The sequence below is a fragment of the Myotis yumanensis genome, unplaced genomic scaffold (genome assembly GCF_028538775.1).
Source record: "Myotis yumanensis isolate MYYU_CA2020_CCGP unplaced genomic scaffold, mMyoYum1.0.hap1 SCAF_6, whole genome shotgun sequence".
Lineage (NCBI taxonomy): Eukaryota > Metazoa > Chordata > Mammalia > Chiroptera > Vespertilionidae > Myotis > Myotis yumanensis.
Window position 1 is genome coordinate 89,018,105 of NW_027223757.1, and position 16,454 is coordinate 89,034,558.

A 16,454-nucleotide genomic window follows, 5' to 3' on the forward strand; every position below is an offset into this window, starting at 1 on the left:
AGGGGAAATAATATGAACTACTTTTATAGAATGACTAGAGGCCCAGTGCACAAAAATTTGTGCATTCGGGGGTTGGAAAAGGGGGGCCCTCAGCCCAGCCTGTGCCCTCTCACAGTCTGGGACCCCTCGGGAGATAACGACCTGCTGGCTTAGGCCTGCTCCTGGGTGGCAGAGGGCAGGCCCAATCCCTAGGTGCAGCCCCTGGTCGGGCTCAGACCAGGGCCGATTGGGGAGTTGGGGTGCCGCCCCCGTCATGCACAGAGCAGGGCGGATTGGGAGGTTGCGATGCCACCCTCAGTCATGCTCAGGGTAGGGCCGACTGGGGGGTTGGGGCACCGCCCCCTGTCACACTCAAGGCAGGGTCAATGGGGAGGTTGCGGTGCCACCCCGTCACGCACAGAGCAGGGCCAATCAGGGGGTTGGGCGCTGCCCCCTGTCATGCACAGAGCAGGGCCGATCAGGGGGTTGGGGTGCCGCCCCCTGTCATGCACAGAGCAGGGCGGATCAGGGGGTTGGGGTGCTGCCCCCTGTCACACTCAGGGCAGGGTCAATGGGGAGGTTATGGCTCTACCCTGTCACACATAGAGCAGGGCCGATCAGGGTGTTGGGGCTCAGCCACTGTCACACTCAGGGCAGGGCCGATGGAGAGGTTATGGCTCTACCCTGTCACACACAGAGCAGGGCCTGTGGGGGGGGGAGGGGGGGGAGCCGGGGCGCCGCACCCTGTCACACACAGAGCTGCAGGGCGATCGGGGGGTTTGGGCGCTGCCCCCTGTCACGCTGATCTGGTGCCAGGAGGCCTCGGGCTCCGCTGATCCCGGTGCTGGGAGGCATATTACCCTTTTACTATATAGGATAGAGGCCTGGGGGCCAGCTGGTTTGCCCTGAAGGGTGTCCTGGATCAGGGTGGGGGTCCCCACTGGGGTGCCTTGCCAGCCTGGATGAGGGGATGATGGCTGTTTGCAGCTGGTCACACACCCTTCAGGGTGGGGGTCCCCACTGGGGTGCCTGGCCAGTCTGGGTGAGGGGCTGAGGGCTGCTTTCAGGCTGGCGGTTGTTGATTTGAAGCTCCCAACCGCTCCTTTTTTTTATTTTATTCTGGGCCAGCTTTAGCTCTGGCTCTAGCTCTCAGAGCAGGTATCTGGTTTGTTTCGGTTCTATAATCGCAACAATGTATAACTTCAACTCTGAGATCCCGGCCTATATTTGTTAGAATGTTTCAAACTGCCAGCTCAGAGGCCGGCAGCGGCAGGCGGGGAACGTTGGAGTCCGCAGTCACAGGAGCAAGCAAGCCTCATGTTCGCTTCCAGCTGCCTGGCTGCCGGCCGCCATCTTGGCTGACAGCTAATTTGCATAAGGATATGCTGATTAGCCAATGGGAAGGGTAGCGGTCGTACGCCAATTACCATGTTTCTCTTTTATTAGTGTAGATAGGTTATCAGTTAGTTGTAAATGATGACCCAGAGATACACACTGGGAGTAAAGAAAATGTTTTGCAGAGGGATTAGGCTTTGGTCAGGCTACCAGGTTGGAACCTGGTATCCACCATCATTAACTGTTTGTGTTTAGACAAGTTACATCTTTAAGCCTCACTTTCAACATCTGTAATTTGATGAGAATAATAATGCTTGCTCAGAGGACTTTTCAAAGGATTTAATAAGATGCATTATATAGAGCACTAACATAGGTCCAGGGCCACAGTAAGCATTAAAGCATGATTTTTGGCTGTAATGATAATAATAATAACCACTATTATTGTTGTTGTTACAAATAATGCATCTGCTCAGCAAACATTCATTGAGAGTGGGCTCTATGTGAGATACTATGCCAAGTACTGGGCATAGAAAACCCAGAGGGGAGGATCCAAGATGGCTGCAGAGTGGGTGGAAGTTACATTCTCCTCCCCGCCGGACCAAACTGGAATTACAACTAAGTTATAGAATAACTAGAGGCACGAATTCATGCACCAGTGGGGTCCCTCGGCCTGGTCTGCAGGATCGGACTGAAACTGGCTCTCTGAAATCCCCCAAGGTTGTCCCAGATTGTGAGAGGGTGAAGGCCAGGCTGAGGGACCCCACCAGTGCACAATCAGGGCCAGGGAGGGATGGAGGAGGTTGGCCAGCCAGGGGACAGTGGTGTGTCTGGCCCATCTCGCTCAGTCCCAAATGGCTGGACCCCAGCAGCAAGCTAACCTACCGTTTGGAGCATCTGCCCCCTGGGGGTCAGTGCAAATCATAGCGACTGGTCAACTGTCTGCCCCCTGGTGGTCAGTGCACGACATAGCGAGCGGTTGAGTGGCCTTAGCATATCATTAGCATATTACGCTTTGATTGATTTAACAGCCGACTGGTCGATTGGACACTTAGCATATTAAGGCTTTTATTATATAGGACTAGTAGCCCGGTGCACAAAATTTGTGCACTCAGGGTCGGGGGGATCCCTCAGTTATTAAACATTTATCTGCACAACACTGACTGAACACATTGGTGGCGGTGGTGGTGGTCTTGTCAGAATGTGTTATATTATGCAGATGGAAATCTATTTAAACAGATTTGATGTAGATATTTTCAAAGATGGAAGAATTGTCCCTGTCAACTATTTTAGTTGATTCATATCTTCACTAATTGTCATCATTGCAAAGTTTTCAGTCCCCATATGGATTGCTGGATATAATAGGTAAGCGCTGTCCCTGTCCTTTGTAGCCTTTGTTACCTTAAGGAGGACTCTAGTTTTCCATTTATATGTTTAAGTACCAACCTTACTGGCTTAAAAATGTAAGCTTTTAACACTTCTCTCTCTGTTCTGTATCCTTCTGAAGAAAAGTGGAGTTGGGTTGCAGCACAGGAGAGAAATTCAGAAGGGGAATATTGAAGTAATGACTGCAGTCGGAGAAGAGGGAACCTGTTTCCCTGGCCACAGGCGCTGGCGCCCTGGACCACAGGGCTGGCAGCTTCTCCGGGTGGCTGCAGCCTGGGACCTTGGGTTGGTAGCTTGTCGGTCTCCTGGGCTGCAGCAAGCCGCAGGCACTGGCGCCTGGACCAAAGGTGGGCGGCTTCTTCTTCTCGGGGCTTCTTCTTCTTCTTCTGTGCTTTCAGGGAGGGCAGTCAGTTATGTGTCATGCAAACATAGGCGTCACCCATCTCAGAAGCCAGGTGCGGATCAGGGAAGCACCGGCCGGGGACGCTGGTGGTGGCAGGGAAGCGGCTGGCTTCTGCGGTCATTGGGTCATTGATTGATCACTGCAGAAGCTGGGTGCGGGGGCAGGGAAGCGGCTGCCTCAGCCCAACTTGTGCCTTCTTGCAGTCCGGGGCCCCTTCCCCTGGCTGCTGGCACCAGTTTTCCTCCGGCGGCAGGAACCCAGGCCTTTGCTCTTTGCTGGTAGGGACCCTCGCAGCGGGCTTTGTTCTCCGCTCCTGCTGCTGGGTTCGGCTCCTGGGGGCGGAGCCGGTGCACTGGCTTCGCTCTCCGCACTCCCCATGCTGGCCTTCGCTCGCTGCTCCTGCCCCAGGCCAGCGGTCGCTCTGCGGCAGCACCGAGGGCTTTGCTCTCCACTCCCGCCGTCCGGCTTGGCTCCCGGCGGCGGTGGCGGCGGTGCGGAGGGCTGCTCCTAATCGGGGCCAATGGGCTTTGCTCCATCGCTTGGCGCTGACATATGCAAATTAGCTGCCACCTTGGCTGGTGATTAATTTGCATATCTCGCTGATTAGCCAATGGGAAGCATGTCGGAGGTACGGTTAATTACCATGTTTGTCTATTATTAGATAGGATAACCTGAATAATCAACTGAAAACTAGCTGAACAGGAGTCTGATAACCAAGGATTTACAGAAGAAGCCACATCAAAACTGGTAGGAAAGGCAGAGACATAAAAAGGGCGGCCCACTCGTATGGGTGGCAGCTCAGAATCTGGAGGGATATCTCAGCTGCAAAGATTCCCCCTGAGGAGTGTGGGATCTCAACGCCATGCTGGATTTCCCAGCCCAGAGCACCAGAATCAAGAAGAGGTACCCATATAATACCTAGCTGTGAAAATCATGAGACCTTGTCTGCCAGGGAGAGGCAGGAGTCTGCTCTTAAAGGGCCAGCACACAAAATCTTATTCAGAACCACTCACCCTGGGCTCCAGTGGAGGGAGGGCAGAGCTGATGAGAGTCATGTCAGGAGAGCTAGGGTTGTGGCTCCAGGAAGAGAACTGAAGGGGCAGCTGCCAGGGCCCCTGTGCTGAGTTCTTCTCCTATACAGCAGATGCCATCTTTATTGGGTAGAACAATTTCCTCCTCACAGCATCAGCCTGGGGGAATGCAATAGCCCTGCCCTCCAGACTCCCTGTTGCCCCACCCTGTGAAACTCACACCCTGCAGAGGAGTCAGCTGCCTGGGCCAGGGTGTAGAGCTCCAGGCAGACTCAGGGGGTGTCAGTTGCCGGGGTTGACTGGCAGACCCTGAGTGATGGATGAACAGATTATTTTAACATGTTTTTGTGAAAGAGGGCTAAGGCACTATTTGGCTATTGCCACCAAGTAGCCTTGCTCACCTTCCTTCTTTGGCTTTTATTGTCACAACAGCTTGAACTAAATTTAACCTTTAGATAATAATCAGCAAGGTAAGTATTCTTGAGAAAGCACATGCTTCTACAAAGTTGGGTCTAAAAGACTAAACATAGAGATTTTAGCAAAACATCCGGGGGAATGGATTTGTTTGGAAAAGTTAAGATAGGGGCTGCCACCTTCAGCAAGGTCCCCTCAGAGACCCCGACCTTTCAGAGAATCTTCCGTACAGACATTCCAACCAAGTCCCATGTTTCCCCACAGTCAGTGACCAAGTTGTGTGGTTCTGGGGCGAGGGCCATTCCTCCCACAGTCCCAGGAGCCTGACCAATGCTTCCTCCTCATGGGAGTTTCACTGGCCCCACCCTCTGGGCTCCCAGGAACCCTAATCTCCCAACTCCTGGTGGCCCTACCCTGACGATCTCCAGCTCCCCAGGAGGAGGTCTGGGCAGAATCAAGGACAGACTGAATTGTGTGGCTCTGGGGCAGGAACCATTCTCCCCACCTTCCTGGGAACCTGACCTGCACCTTCCCCTCACAGGAGATCCACTAGCCCCACCCTCCCACCTCCCTATGGCCCTGCCCTGATGAGCTTGGGCTCTTCTGGAGGTCCTGGCAGAATCTGAGACAGACTGAGTTGTGTGGATTTATGATGGGGGCCATTTTTCCCTTAGACACTTTACTGGTGCAGAGCGCTCCATTCACATGGCCAAATTTTGGTCTGTTTGGGCCTGATAAAATCTGCTGGCCTCACCCTGATGACTCCCTAACACCCCATCCCACCACAGAGATCTGTGGGCACCTGGTGGGGTGGCAGCTAATCTTGGTATACCCTGGGACATTTGCTGAGTGGCCTCAGACCCAACACTGGGACTGAGTTTGAACCTGTATCAATCTGATGAACACCATTTACCATTACCTGGTGACTCACTGAGAACCTACCTCATGCAACTTGAGTACTACTAGAGACTCCTTTAGCCTAACAGGCAGCCAGTAGGCAGAGGTGGATCTCAAGATGCCTTGGGCCTTTTGCTGAACTGCCCCTGGGCTTGGTTCTGGTGGAAGCCAGCTTTGTTGTGCAGCTTGATCCTTCCAGTGCACACCTAGGCCGAGGAGAGGCAGCAACAAACTGTGGATCACTGGCCAGGGCCAGTCACAGGCAACGTCTGACATTGACCTGCACCAAAGTCCCTCTCAAGAGGCTCCAGAAACAACTCATCCAGTAGCCAGCTTAATGCAACATCAGAACAGGATCCAGTTAGCTTCACAAGCTAGCTTCATTAGCTCCCCAAAATGGGAGATCTCTACAGGCACCAGACCCTGCTGAGGCGAATTACGTTTCATGTGGTCAATACCTGTACAAAAGCTCACAGTCAGCCATCCTGAGGTTCAACCCCACGTACAAATGGGCCATTAGCAATCAAGACTCATTTATAACAGGAGGGCTCACATAACCCACACAAGGGACATTCCTGGAACACCCAGCTCAGGTGGTCAAGGAGACTACCCTTGGGTCCAACAGGACACCTACTACATAAGGCCACCCTACAAAGACTGGGAGTCATAGTAGATCTACCTAATACATAGAAACAAACACAAAGAGGCAGCCAAATGGGGAGATAAAGTCACATGCTCAAATGAAAGAACAGGATAAATCTTTTTTAAAAAGAGCTAAATGAGATGGAGGCAAGCAATCTAGCAGATTAAGAGTTCAAAAAAATGGTTAAAGGATGCTCAAGGAATGTAGTGTGAACTTCAGCCACATGAGAAAGGATGTAGAAACCATAAAAAGACCAGTCAGAAATGAAGAATACAATATCTGAAATAAGGAATACACTAAAAGGCATAAACAGTAGGTTAGATAAAGCAGAGACTTGAATCAGCAATTTGGAAGACAAGGTAGCAGAAAATACCCAATTGGAGCAGCAAAAAGAAAGAATTTTAGAAAAATGAGGATAGTTTAAGAGACCTTTGGGATAACATGAAGCATAACAACATCCGCATCATAAAGGTACTAGAAGCAGAAGAGAGAGAGCAAGGGATTGAGAACAAATTTGAAGAAATAATGACTTCCCTAGCTGGTTTGGATCTGGTTTGACGTTAGCCCATGAACTGAAGGGTCCCAAGTTTGATTCCGGTCAAGGGCACATGTCTGGGCTGCAGGCTTGATCCCAGGGCCCAGTCAGGATGCATGCAGGAGGCAGCCAATCAATGTGTCTCTATCACATCAATGCTTCTCTTTCTCTATCTCTTCCCCTCCCTTTCACTCTCTCCAAAAATCAATGGAAAAAAAATATCCTCAGGTGAGAATTAACCAAAAAAAGAAAAGAAAAGAAATAATGATTGAAAACTTTCCTAACCTGGTGAAAGAAAAAGACACAAAAGTTCACTAAGCGAAGTGAGTCCCAAACAAGATATATCCGAAGAGGCCCACACCAAACACATCATAATATAAACAGTGAAGTTGCTAAAACTATTAAAAAGGCCCAACTTCTCATTATTGATGAATGCATCATAGCATCCAGTCATGCTATAAACGCCATAGACAGGTTACTAAGAGAAATTATCAATTTGAAAGTTATATTTGGTGGGAAAGTTCTCCTTCTTGGAGGGAATTTTCGACAGTGTCTCAGTATTGTACCGCATGCTATGCGATCAGCCATAGTACAAGTAAGTTTAAAGTGCTGTAATGTTTGGGGATGTTTCAGAAAGTTGTCTCTTAAACAAATACGAGATCAGAGGATTCTGCTTATAGTGGATGGTTTGTAAAACTTGGATATGGCAAACTTAATAGCAGTTTTCATTTAGGAATGGATATTATTGAAATCCCCTGTGAAATGATTTGTAATGGATCTATTATTGAAGCTACCTTTGGAAATATTATATCTATAGATGATATTAAAAATATATCTAAACATGCAATTCTTTGTCCAAAAAATGAGCAGGTTCAAAAATTAAATGAAGAAATTTTGAATATATTCGATGGAGATTTTCACACATATTTGAGTGATGATTCCATTGACTCAACAGATGATGCTGAAAAGGAAAATTTTACCATGGAATTTCTTAATAGTATTACTCTTTCGGCATTATGCCAGCATTTATGATGACTATTAATAAATCACAAGGACAAGATCTAGACAGAGTAGGAATATTCCTACCTGAACCTGTTTTTGCACATGGTCAGTTATATGTTGCTTTCTCTCGAGTTCAAAGAGCATGTGACGTTAAAGTTCTAAATACTTCATCATAAGGGAAATGAGTCAAGCACCCTGAAAGTATTTTCACTCTTAATGTGGTATACAGGGAGATATTAGAATAAGTTTAATCACTTTATCAGTCATTGTTTGCATCACTGTTGTTTTTATATCATGTTTTTGTTTTCATATCATGTTTTTGTTTTTATATCATGCCTCTGTTGTTGTTATATCCTTTTGTTACTGTTTATTTATTAATACATTTATATGTTATTTTCATATATATTTTACTAATTTCCTTTCATCTCTCACACTTCTATTATAGAGAAAGGGCAAATAGCAATATTAAAATATTTCCTCTAATTAATTCCCTTTTAATGTGCACGAATTTTGTGCATCGGGCCACTAGTTTCTAAATAATAGAAAAGTTTTACTAATGAATGATTGCCTGTATCTCCAAATCAGAGAATCTTACCAATGGTATGCAAAAAAGAATGTTGGCAATGAGAAGGAACCTAAAAGATGATCATTTGGGTCATTGCAACACTCCCAATTAATTAGGAAGCACAGTGGTCTCCGGAGGTTACCTTTGGTCAGTGCAGCTAACTGGAGGTGGGAGTTGTAACAGTCAGGAAAGAGAACGTTGGAGACATCTCCTTGGTAAACCAGGCAGAAGAGCTCTGCCACTTGGGGACGGAGGCTGCCTGGGATTGGGTGACTAGTGAAATGAAGTCCTAAAGAGACAAATCTCTTGTTGCAGATTGACTCCGCCCTCTCTCATCAGACTTTTCTTGGGGATTCCCTTTCTTTGCCCAGTCCTGGAAGTGTATTGGGGCAAAAGAGGCAGGCGGGAGGGAGAGTAGATAGGGATTCCCTCAGGCCAGTGAGGACATTTCACAGCATCCTTATGTTTTCCCTTTGTTCAGGTTATTACTTTGGGACTGTGATGATCGGAGCTACAGCTACTACATTGAGGTTTCCACCAACCAGCAACAGTGGACCATGGTGGCCGACAGAACTAAAGTCTCCTGCAAGTAAGTGACATCCTTTGAGGGATGTGTTCCAATTTAAAAAGTCTTCCCAATGGATTCAGAAGGTTCCAATGAAGACTCATAGATCACTAGATTATATCTTATTTTGAAATTTGAAACATTCTCATGATCCTTTACTTCAGTTTTGACTATTAAGTACTTAGATGAGAATTTACTTTATATGACCAAACAAGCTCTCCTTATTTTGGCATTTGAACTTGATTTTTGAAAATGGCATGTACTAATAAGCAGGGGGAAATATATTTCCCATATACAATTCTGTCTTGTGTCCTCCCCTTACATCCCACACTACCCCTTTAGGACTTTTTCTTCCCTAGAGAATTTTGCTGATGCAATACACACTTCAGTCATTATTCTGGGACTCTGTCCTGTTCCCCACCCTCATACCATTCTCAGGGTTAGCTTTAAATATTTATCTCATCTCTGTGTTCCCTACGCTGTTACCCAAACTAAGGAAAGTTTGTACCTTAGATTCTTTATAGGCGAACAGGGCCATTTCATGCATAGGGCATTGGGGCTGTTTGAGCTGACCTGCTGTGGGGGAGGCTAGGAGTCAGGATTCTGCTAGTTCTGAGCAGCCTAGACTCATGCCTGGAATGGACATGGACATGTGTCTAAACCCATGTAACTACCACTCAGATCGAAATGAACATCTAGACCAGTAGTTCCAACGTGGGGCACATGCCCCATCGGGGGGCAATTTGATTTTTAAGGGAGGCAATTCAAGAATGAGTTGTTAACAGTGATTTTTTTGCATTTCTTATGGTTCCAGGGGCCTCATATATAGTATATAAATATATATTATGACATATTTATGCATTTCAGTTCTCTATTACATGTTTTAAAACTTTAGTTGCTATTTTTTCATATCACTTCATATTATTATTATTATTTTAACAATTTCTTAGTAATTTCTTCCTCAGTACTTCAACTGTCCTTGTGTTCTTTTATTGTTTTCTTTCATGGATGCCATGTTCTTTGGAAGTTTGTTTAGACCAAGTTAATGGCCTTTTAAGCTTCCTCCACGTGAATAGCAGTTCACTTTTTGAAATAATAAGAATTATATGTCATGGGGCGGGCATCAGGATTTTAGAGATGCTTAGGTGGGGCATGTCCAATAAAAGGTTGGGAACCCCTGGTCTAGATGGTTCCTTCATACCCTTTACCAGTCATTACCTGAGAAGAGCTCAGTACTTTTCTATGTAGAGCCAAATTATCTGAGGAGATAATAATTCACATACCATAAAATTCACCCTTTTAAATCATACAATTCAGTGGTTTTTAGTATATTCACTATGCAGCCATAACTACTATTTAATGTTTTAGATCATTTTCATCACACCCAGAAGAATCCTACCCAGTAGTAGACTCCCATTTCCCTCCAGTTCCCTCAGCCCCAGCACCCAATATTCTACTTTCTATTTCTATGGGTTTGCATATTCTGGATAGTTCATATAAATAAAATCATATAGTAAGTGATCTTTTGTTCCCGGCTTCTTTCAGGTATAGTTTTCAAGGTTTGTTCATGTTATGGCATGTATCAGCACTTCATTCCTTTTAAGGGCTGAATAATATTTCATCATATGGAGGTCTAGATCACATTTTGTTTATCCATTCATCATTTTATGAACATTTGAATTGTTTTACTTTTTAAAAATATATATATATTTTTTATTTCAGAGAGGAAGGGAGAGGGAGAGAGAGATAGAAACATCAATGATGAGAGAGAATCATTGATCTGCTGCCTCCTTCACAACCCCTACTGGGGACTGAGCCTACAATCCGGGCATATGCCCTGACAGGGAATCAAACTGGTGACCTCTTGGTTCCTGGGTCAACGCTCAACTGCTGAGCCGCACCTGGCTGGGCTGAATTGTTTTACTTTTAGACTATTATATATAGTGCTACTTTGAACATTCTGGTACAAGTCTTTGTGTGAATGTATGCTTTCAGTTCTCTTGGGTATATACCTAGAACTGGAGTAGAATTGCAGGGTGATATGGTTTAAGTTTTTGAAGAACTACCCAACTTTTCCACAGCAGCTGCACCATTTTGCATTCCCACCAGCAATGTAGGAGGATTCCAGTTTCTCCACATTCTTCCCAGTACTTATTATTGTCTGTCTTTTTGTTCATAGCCATCCTAGTGGGAGTGAAGTGGCATCTCATTGTGGTTTTGATTTGTATTTTTTTGATGGCTAATAATGTGGAAAATCTTTTCATGTACTTTTTAGCCACGATTTGGTAATAGTTTTAATGATGGTTATTTGATGCAATTTCTGATACCCTCACCATTCTTGTAGTATTATCATATAGCATATTTTTATTGGTTAGGGTAACACTTGCTACTGTAACAAATAGTGGCTTCAACATATCCGTGGCTTAACACAATAGTTTATTTCTCAGTCATGTAACAGTCAATGTGGGTGTTTCTGGCTGTCAAGTGGCCTCCACAGGTGATGGTGGAACCCAGCCATCTTCCTTCTGTGGTTCTGCCTTCACCTAGGGCCTCGTCAGCATCACCTGCACCTAGCTGGCAGATGGGGAAAGAACAGAGAGAAGCTATTTCTGGTTCTGAACAACTGGGCCTGGGCATAGTGAACATCCCTTCCACTTGCATGACCCAAGAGAGAACTAGTCAGTTGCCACAGTCACTCTAGTAGGACTGGGAAATATGGTCACTTTCTGGCTGGGCAGTGACTTCTCAGTGGAGCACAAATCTTGAAGTCATCTCTGGCATAGCATAAGAAAACTAACAATTATTTAATAACTAGTATTCAGTACTTTGCATATTTTATCTCATTTTGTCCTGAATACAAAGCACCTTGTGGCATAGCTCTTTCTGCTGTACTGCATCGCCTCCTAGCATTAGTAGAGAGCTAAACCAAGACAGATGATGAAAACTGGTAAATGGAGTGTTTCCAAGCTCTAAGAACCCTTTTTATACAAGAGGGAGGCCTTTTTATACAAGTGGTGGCTTAGTGGTTGAGCATAAACCTGTGAATCAGGAGGTCAGTGTTCGATTCCACATGCCGGGGTTGCGGGCTCGATCTCCAGTAGGGGGTGTGCAGGAGGCAGCCTATCAGTGATTCTCTCTCATCACTGATGTTTCTCTTTCTCCTCCCTTCCTCCCTGAAATCAAGAAAAAGTACATTAAAAAAAAGAGGGAGGCCTTCAAGGCCCATGAACAGCTGCCCATTTGTCTTTCCATAATCATTGCTTATTGGGTGTACAGCTCACAGGCCATATCCTCTGCTTCCTCAAAGCTTGACACATCTACTGGTTACAACCACCCATCTCTTCTGTCACTTTATGTGTTACAAATTGAATTCTTCACCTTCTTCACCTCTTTCTTTATTATTTTAAGATATATTTTTATTGATTCCAGAGAGGAAGGGAGAGAGAGAGAGAAACATCAGTGATGAGAGAGTCATGTGCCCTGACCAGGAATCGAACCATGAACTCCTGGTTCATAGGTCAAATGCTCAACTGAGCCACTTGGGCCAGGCGTCTCACCTCTTTCTTTTATGTTCCCCTGTTGAAGGTGTTATACAATGTTGGTTTTCTACAAGAATTGGCTGACTAACTACTGATTGAGATGTATCATAATAATTGTATACTTATTTAAATGGGGTTTTTCTTGATTCAAAAACCCATTCACTTATTAGGACCTTTCCCAGTAGCTTTGCATTAAAGTTATCAATATCTTTCTTTCCTCTTGTTTATTTTTCATTTCCATTACTTTCTTGGATTTAAATAATTTATATGTTTTTAACTTTGTATATTAGCACTTAGATGCTACAGCAGGAAGTGTTTTAGAAATTACTAAATTACTTATTTAGATATTACTAAATAAGTAATATATTAGATGAACAAGAGTAGTAGCAAGAAGGCAAGTGCCTGTTAACCCTCTTGGGATCATTGGAACCAATGGTTGTGGTTTTATGTTATAGGCATAACCACAGTGTACTGTCTTCCATTTTTGTGTTAGGTGTTAAATATAATAGAAGATATGCAGATAATAAAAGAAGAAAGCCTTTCCTTTTTAACTACTATACTCCAGAGCAGTCCTCAAAGAGGATTCTATTAGCTTCAAGAATTGTAGCCTGCTTTTTATTGTAATAAAGAATGTGAGTCATGTTATAAATCAAGTTCTATAGGATCTTTACATCCTGCCTTAGATCCTGCCTTAATAGCATTCTGCCTAGTCAAAAAGTAATCAGAGGGTAGATTTTCACTGTCCTCTGAAAAATACCAGGGAATGAGATTATCCAGTGTCTCCTGTAAGTCTCTCTGCTCCTGGGGGTTGGGGTGTGTGTGTGGGTGTTTCCTTTATTGGTATCTTAAGTTCTTTGCTTTTAGGATAAAGGCTCATTTTCTGTCTTGGATAACCCTGTTTGTGTATTGAGTGCTTTTGTTTTATCCCCAGTTTTATTGTGATGTTATTAATAAACAGCATTGTGTAAGTTTAGGATGTGTAACATAATAATTTGATATATATAACTATAATAATAAAAGCATAGTATGCTAATTAGACCGGATGACCTTCCAGACAATGCCGTGAAGGCGGGGGCCGAGGCAGCCGCCGCAGCTGCAAGGGCCGAGCCCCTTGCACAAATTTCTTGCATTGGGCCTCTAGTATATTATAAAATGACTAGAGGCCCGGTGCACAAAAATTTGTGCACTGGTGGGGGGTGGGGGAGTCCCCCAGCCCGGCCTGTGCCCTCTCGCAGTCTGGGACCCCTCGGGAGATAACAACTTGCTGGTTTAGGCCTGCTCCCGGGTGGCAGAGGGCAGGCCCAATCCCTAGGTATAGCCCCTGGTCAGGCTCAGAGGAGGGCCGATTGGGGGGTTGGGGCACCGTCCCCTGTCACACTCAAGGCAGGATGGATGGGGAGGTTGCGGCGCCACCCCCGTCACGCACAGAGCAGGGCCCATCAGGGGTTTGGGGAGCTGCCCCCTGTAATGCACAGAGCAGGGTCAATCAGGGGTTTGGGGAGCTCCCCCCTGTAATTCACAGAGCAGGGTCAATCAGGGGTTTGGGGAGCTGCCCCCTGTCACACACAGAGCAGGGCCGATCAGGAGGTTGGGGCGCTGCCACTGTCACACTCAGGGCAGGGCCGATGGGGAGGTTATGGCTCTACCCCGTCTCACATAGAGCAGGGCCCGTGGGGGGTGTTGGGGCACCGCCCTCTATCACCCACAGAGCAGGGCCGATCAGGGGGTTGGGGCGCTGCCCCCTGTCACACACAGAGCCGCAGGGCAATCAGGGCATTTGGGCGTTGCCCCCTGTCACGCTGATCCCGGTGCCGGCAGGCCTCGCGGCTCTGCTGATCCCGCCCGGCAGGGTCACAGATCCGGTCCCAGACCGCAGACAGCCTCGCCTGCTGCCGCCTGCCTTCAGTATGCAAATTAGCCGCCATCTTGTTGCTTCAGGGTGGGGGTCCCCACTGGGGTGCCTGGCCAGCCTGGGTGAGGGGATGATGGCTGTTTGCAGCTGGTCACACACCCTTCAGGGTGGGGGTCCCCACTGGGGTGCCTGGCCAGTCTGGGTGAGGGGCTGAGGGCCATTTTCAGGCTGGCGGGTGACTGAAGCTCCAAACCGCTCTTTTTTTTCTTTTCTTTTTATTCTGGCATTTATTTACCTTCTATGGCTGTCACTGGAGCTGAGAGCCGGCTTTCTCTCTGAGGCTCGGCTGAAAGCAGGTTTCTGGCCTTTGTTTTCTGTATTTGAAACAATGTTGCGACTCCAGCTCTGAGATCCCGGCTGACTGACAGGAGGTTTCTGGAGTTTTGTTTATTTTCTATAAATGTTACAATGTTCCCAACTGAAGCTCAGAGGCCGGCAAGGCAGGTGGGGAACGTTGGAGTTCTCTGTCACTGAAGGAAGCTAGCCTCCCTGTTCACATCAGCTGCCTGGCTGCCGGCCGCCATCTTGGCTGACAGTTAATTTGCATATCTCCCTGATTAGCCAATGGGAAGGGTAGCGGTCGTACACCAATTACCATGTTTCTCTTTTATTAGTGTAGACTAGGGGCCCAGTGCATAAATTCATGCACCTTGAAAGGAATTTTGGGCCGCGAGGCTGCGGCAGGCACATGGGCATATCTCAGCCCATCCTCTGCGCCCCCACCCAGCTCCTCCTGCAGTGGCCACCCAGTCCCTTGTCTGCCAGCAGCCTCGCTCCCACTGCCACCACTCCCATGCGCTGAAGATGCTGGCCCTGCTCACACCCGCTGAAGGTGTGGAGCAATTGGGGCTGGTGCCTACAGTGGGTGTGAGCGGGGCCGGCGCCGTCAGTGAGTGCGAGTGTCGGCTGCTGCCCCAATCACCCCTCAGGAGCAGGGGAGGTGGAGAAGTTCTCAGGGGCAATCAGGGCTGGCAGCTGCCCCTCACACCGCTGATGGCACCGAGCAATCAGGACTGGTACCAGGCACCGGCAGTGGGTGTGAGCTGGGCTGGCACTAGCAGTGGGTGTGAGTGGCAGCTCCAGCGCCAGCAGCGGGTGCGAGTGGGGCCGGTGCCAGCAGCAGGTGCGAGCGCCGAGTGGGACAGTGGCACGCAGGAACAAAGAATTTTCAGTAACCACCAGAGGCTCACCTTGATGGCAGCAATTGGCGCCCCGCCTTGGTCTGGTGCCCCGCTCACCTGCTCCACCATCCCGCCTGGCCAACGCCCGCCATGTTCCGAACAAGCCCCTGGTGGCCAGCATACATCATAGTGACCGGTTGTCCGGTTGTTTTGGTTGTTCCACCGTTCAGTCTATTTGCATATTAGCCTTTTATTATATAGGATTACCACAATAAGTTTAGTTAACATATCTTACCACCTCACATAGCTACAATTATTTTCTTGTGATGAGAACTTTAAAGATCTATTCTCTTAGCACTTTCAAATACTGATCATTATTGTTAACTGTAGTCATGAGGTTGTTCATTACACCACTGGAACTGACTTCTCTTAAAACTGGAAGTTTGTACCTTTTGACCACCTTCACCCATTTTCTTCACCACCACCCCGCCCCACTGCCTCTGGCAACCACCAATCTGTCCTGTCTCTCTGAGTTCATTTTTGTTTGTTTTTTTAGATTCCACACATGTAAGTGAGATCATTCAGTATTTGTCTTTTCTCTCTCTGACTTATTTTACTTAGTATAATGCACTTAAGGTTTATCTGTGTTGTCTTAAATATATTAACGGATTTTATAAAATTATTTTTTGCCCTCTCTTTTTTTACATAATCTAATCCTGTACCCTTTAACCTTATTTCAAAAATCTTCATTTTCCAATTTTTGATTCCTTTCTCTACTGTCCTCTAAATTGCTAAACCCTAAATCTATGTCAATACAGTACATATGATACAGATATCAGTCTTTTTATTATCAATGTAAAACATGCACATTGAAAATTAGTGTATGTAGACAATAACAAAAATATGTGAAAAGTAAAATTTTGCCTTTTTATCTTCTGTTCCATTCCTCAGAAATAGCTGGCTTTGACTGTTTTTGTCTTTGTTTTTGTAACTTCTCAATTGTACATAATATTTTACATTTATTTATTTATTAACTTATCAGCTTTACTAACATCTTGCTTATAAAAATGAGGAATTTAGCTTATTTAACCTTCCTTATTTTTGTTAGTTATTTTTTTTAGTTCTGCTAT

At 46.3% G+C, this 16,454-nt stretch overlaps 1 protein-coding gene across 4 annotated transcripts in view; it reads left to right on the plus strand.

Annotated features, from left to right (window-relative positions):
• Positions 1 to 16,454, plus strand: part of BTBD9 (BTB domain containing 9) — a 431,208-nt gene that overhangs the window by 349,262 nt on the left and 65,492 nt on the right. For all 4 annotated transcript variants that reach the window (XM_070418646.1, XM_070418647.1, XM_070418645.1 and 1 more), the window contains exon 9: positions 8,669 to 8,776. In XM_070418646.1, the coding sequence (XP_070274747.1) occupies positions 8,669 to 8,776 (108 nt within the window). The remainder of the gene's footprint in view (positions 1 to 8,668; positions 8,777 to 16,454) is intronic.